This window comes from Berghia stephanieae, chromosome 5, assembly GCF_034508935.2.
Source record: "Berghia stephanieae isolate SIO BIC M18660-M18661 chromosome 5, UCSD_Bste_1.3, whole genome shotgun sequence".
NCBI classification, from domain to species: domain Eukaryota; kingdom Metazoa; phylum Mollusca; class Gastropoda; order Nudibranchia; family Aeolidiidae; genus Berghia; species Berghia stephanieae.
Window position 1 is genome coordinate 35,962,933 of NC_088364.1, and position 5,000 is coordinate 35,967,932.

At 31.7% G+C, this 5,000-nt stretch overlaps 1 protein-coding gene across 1 annotated transcript in view; it reads left to right on the plus strand.

Moving 5' to 3' along the window:
- LOC144972830 (manganese-dependent ADP-ribose/CDP-alcohol diphosphatase-like) overlaps positions 1-4,867 on the plus strand; it is a 7,054-nt gene extending 2,187 nt beyond the window's left edge. The window contains exons 2-3 of the mRNA XM_078914517.1: positions 422-1,147; positions 2,441-4,867. Of these exons, the coding sequence (XP_078770643.1) occupies positions 448-1,147; positions 2,441-2,748 (1,008 nt within the window). The 5' untranslated portion in view covers positions 422-447 and the 3' untranslated portion in view covers positions 2,749-4,867. The remainder of the gene's footprint in view (positions 1-421; positions 1,148-2,440) is intronic.
- Positions 4,868-5,000: the final 133 nt, after the last annotated feature.

Genomic DNA, 5,000 nt, shown 5'->3' on the forward strand with positions numbered 1-5,000 from the left:
GTTGGGGGGGGGGGGGGGGGGGGTTGAGAGAGGGATGATTGGGAGATGAGACTATTATTACACTCCTTGTTTACCCCATCCAGTCATGCAAAACCAGATTGATGAGTTTATCTTATCTGGATAATCTCAGGGACAGATTTAATTTTAAACATTTTAAAATTACTTATGTTTTGCGAGCAGAAAAATAGGGACCACCTACGATTTTATTTTAAGTGAGAGTTTATCTTAATGCAGTTTATCATAAGCGGACAACCGTGTATATTGTTTTGCTACAAGTTATTTATTTTCTTTACATTCATGTATCTTTTGACATCACCATATTCAAATCATAATTTTTCACAAAATTGACATTAATGATACAAAACTTTTCTCATATAAACATTAGATTGTATCATCTTTTTCTTCTCTCTTATTTATCCAGTCCTATCATCAAAGACTTTCAAGATTATGGCCACAAAAAGTGGGGTGCAAAAATGCCCATTGCTGACATTTGGTATAATAGCTGATGTTCAATATGCAGACTGTGCAGATGGGACAGACTATTCAAAAACAAGGACGCGATATTACAGAAATTCATTGAACTTATTGAAAAATGCTGTTAATGATTGGAAAAGATTCCAAGACTCTGTTTCCTTTGTGCTTCAACTAGGAGATCTTATAGATGGAAAATGTAAAGCAAATGGTTTTTCAGGTAGTCAAAGAGCTTTGAATACTGCCTTACAGCCTTTCAATTCGTTACGAGTACCAGTGTATCATCTGATTGGTAATCATGAACTATACAACTTTACACGATCCTTTTGCCTTAAATGTCCTCTAAATAGTGCTCTCACCACAGATATTCAATGTGAACCAGACCGTCTGTACTATACTTATATTCCCCATCCAAAATTGAGAGTTGTTTTGCTTGATGCATACGATGTTGGAGTCTTGGGATACTCGGATGATCCTGAACATGAAAACTACAAAAAAGGACAGGCATTACTTCGAGAAAACAACTCAAATTCAAGTGAAAATGACACAACTGGCCTAGAAGGTGCAAATAAACGATGGGCTGCTTACAATGGAGGAATAGGTGAGAGGCAGCTTCAGTGGTTATCACAAGTGTTGGAGAAAGCACAGGCAAAGCAGGAAAATGTCATAATTGCATGTAAGACAATATTTTCTTGATGATTTCATTTTATGTGGGTTTTATTTTTTAGTGTTTGTATGTTGTTTTTTTTAATTTGTTTTTTTTTTGTTTTTGTTTTTTTCATCATAGGAGAGGAAAGTGGATGAGTTGACCAAATGGATAAGCACTGCATTTTGTTTGAGGCCCACTCTTGACATTTCAAATGTTACTTGAGCCAGAACACAATCCCCCTATAAATCTCTTTGCATTGCTTATGCCTTTAATCCTTATAGAGGAATTTCCTCATGCAGCAGATGAAAGTGTTTATTTGTATAATTTAATTCAAATGAATCATTTTAATTCCATGCATTTTGGAAAACAGCTGACTTCTGGCCTTTATAATTAATCTGAAAAATAGAAAATAACTTTCTAAACACGATTTGAAGTCAACATGACTATTTGTGAGAGCTGAGCACTTGCTTTACCTGGATATACATATAATTCCTCACCATTCTTCAGTCATTTCATAATATTTCATGGAATGCTTATTGTTTTTCAATATATGAGACCTGTTGCGAGTCATCTGGATTTTAATGTCAATTTTACAGTGTTAAAATTATCTGGCCGATAATTGATAATTTTTATAGTTAAATGTTAATTTTAACAATATTTTAATTTCATTTGCCAATATATACAAATCTAGCAATTTTTCTAAGGACCAGCTTAAATTTTGGCGTTTCTTGATTTTTAAAAAAGCTATTTTAAAAAATTCATTTATCTACTTTTGGGCAGCTATGTGGTCTTGTGGTATGACACAATGGCTTTCGGATAGGAAGGTCATGAGTTCTAGCCTCGCTCTGCACATAGTTGAGTCCTTGGAAAAGCCTCTTTACTTACATTCTCTCATCGTACTCAGGTGTAAAATGAGTAAATGGCCGTTAACAGCATTGTCTCTATCGGAAAATAATTATAACATCGCCTAACAGGCATCATATTTCGTTCTACATGTTACATGTTGTTGTTGATCAGGGACCCCTTGTAAAGCGCTTTGAGCACATTAAGTGGATATTGCCCTATATAAAAGCTCAATTTTTTGTTGCCCCTTTTACATGTCATTTACATAGTGACACATTTTAAAGATTAGATTCACTTTGATAATTTAGCATCTTTTTAAGATTGGTTCGATAGGGTATATTTAATCATTAGTCATTCAAAACTGTTGTCAAGCTAGTGTTACTAAGTAAATTTGTCTGTAATGAAGAACATATGGGATCTTTTTTCTTTTCCGAAAAATTCTTTCATTTGACCAATAATGTTTTTTTTTTTCTTCAGCTCACATCGGATTCCATCCAAATATTCCAGAAAACTATTCCATCTGTTTGTCATGGAACTATCAAGAAGTTTTGGATGTCATTCATCGCTATGAATGTGTGGTTGGCGTCTTTGCAGGTCATGAACATGCAGGCTATCAGCATTTTGATCCAGAGCACAAAATACAACACATTGCCTTCCAAGCAGTGATAGAAACTCAACCAGGTAGTGATGCCTATGCCACTGCTCGACTTTGGAATCAAGAATTAATTATCACAGGAGCAGGAAGAGTCCCAAGTTGTTCTATTGCCCTAAGATATCCTGCTTGAAATATCACCAAGTTTTTGGTAATTTTTGTTTTCTATTATTTCATACATGGGAGACAATTCAGAATCTCAATGTGTGTGAGTGATATAGCAAATGACATGATGAGACATTGTTTTGTTGTTTTTTTTTGTTTTTTTTTTGCACAGTCTGTGATTTAGAGATGAGCATGTCTTGATGGCTGTGGAAGTCAGTTAACAGTAAACACACAATCCAAAGAAATCAAAGACTACACATAGATTTTTGTATGAAGGCACATGTTTTCAAATCAAATTCCTAATTTCCTTATTTTACATTCAGCTTTGTTTGTGAAAAAGATTAACCACTGAACCCAATTAGGTAAGTGGGGTTGACCTGGTAAGGTGGTTTTTTATTTTTTTTTTGTTTTTTTTTGTTTTTAAATTTCATTTTAAAATTAAACCACAGAAATATAAGGCACTTCGAAAATAAAAAAATGTAATTTGCAGTGGAAAGGCCTATTAGTGGCATTTAAAAAATAATTCATGATATTGATCTTCTGCCCAGATGTAATCTATTTTTATAATGTAATATATATTATTAGATTTTTCCCTCACGTAATATTAATGCATACTCCAAAATAATGCCAACAAATTAAGGATGATATCCAAGACTTGATATTAAATTAGATTTTAATAAACATCAATTTCATGCAGAAGAAATGTTATGTCTTCTACTTTACTGAGAATGCTTAGGTAGCACGATAAGTTTCTCCTCACCTTAATCCAATAACTATATTTAAATTTATTGACTGCTGATCTCAATGGTAACCAATAATCGCTTCCGCAGTGCCAAAGGACACCATTAAATCTTTTGATATCATGAATTTATATATATATATAAATGGTGATCTAAACCTAATAAATGTATTAAAGGGAGAGACTGTTCAAATGTCTTATTTTAAATGGCTATATTCTAAAACGTGGATTAGGGTCAATATCTTACTTTTTCCATCTCCCCTCACGTCTTTTTTGGCCTTGAATTGGATAAATAACCATTTTACTGAGAATAAGTTAGCTTCTCTTTGGTAGTAGTATGTTATTATTATTATTATCATTATTATTATTATTATTATTATTATTAATGATGATAATAATAATAATATTTATTTTTTATATTTATTGGCTGTTCTTTTACCCCATATGTGAACACAACGTGATTGTCCCATACAAAAAGTACAATGGAAAATACAGGAGTCATTTAGTATCTAAATTGACAGTACGCTTTAGCAAAAGGATTGAGTAAGAAAATGCGGTAGGCAATAGTTTGGTATCTTAGTAATTTTTATTCCTGACTCAAATAAATCTCACTGCTGGAGCACTGATTATATTTGGATACCAATTAAAAGAATAATAGTCCTCTTGTGTTGCAATATAAGACCCGATTGACTAGAAAGATGATAATTATGTTATCTATCAAATAAACCTTACATCTCCTGAATGATCTCTTGTGTTGTCAAACAGGAGGTTGAAAATACTGCAACGAACAATACGAAAGTGAAAGAATTTGGGCTCTTATATTCGCAGTTTTGATTATCTTTCAATTAGAAACTAAGAGACTGAAAGGAAAAGTTCACACATTCTCTCGATAATTTTCTTGGTAAAACGTCACAAAGTTTTGGTCCCATTGCATGTGTATGCGTTCTGTAACAATTGCTCCAAAGTTTACAGTCTTGACAATTTGTAATGTAAATGTCAAGATAAGTTTGTTTTCTCATTTTCTATCTGAATCCCATCACTGTGAGACCTGTTGGAGTTATGAAATTATTTTTGATTTACATCCTTTTTTTTAACTATTTCTTTTTAGATATTCTTATTTTATATACTGCTGTCTGCATTTATCTGCAAACTTTCCAAATTTTCATTATGAAATATGTCATTATATTTTGTAAATTGTAATATAAAATACATAAAATCTGTAACAAATGTGTTGACTTTAAGAAGAAGTATGTTTTCATGAATTGGTGGACTATGTTTTTAATTATTATTATTATTATTATTATTATTATTATTATTATTATTATTATTATTATTATTATTATTATTATTATTATTATTATTATTATTATTATTATTATTATCATTATTATAATTATTATTATTATTATTTCCGGGTTTGGTTTTTTTGTTTTTTTTTTGGGGTTTTTTTTTTTTTTTTGGGGGGGGGGGGGGGGCGGGGGGTAGGAGGAGTTATTGTTTTGTTTTGTTTTTTGTTTTTTAACTTGGGGAATAAAAGTAAA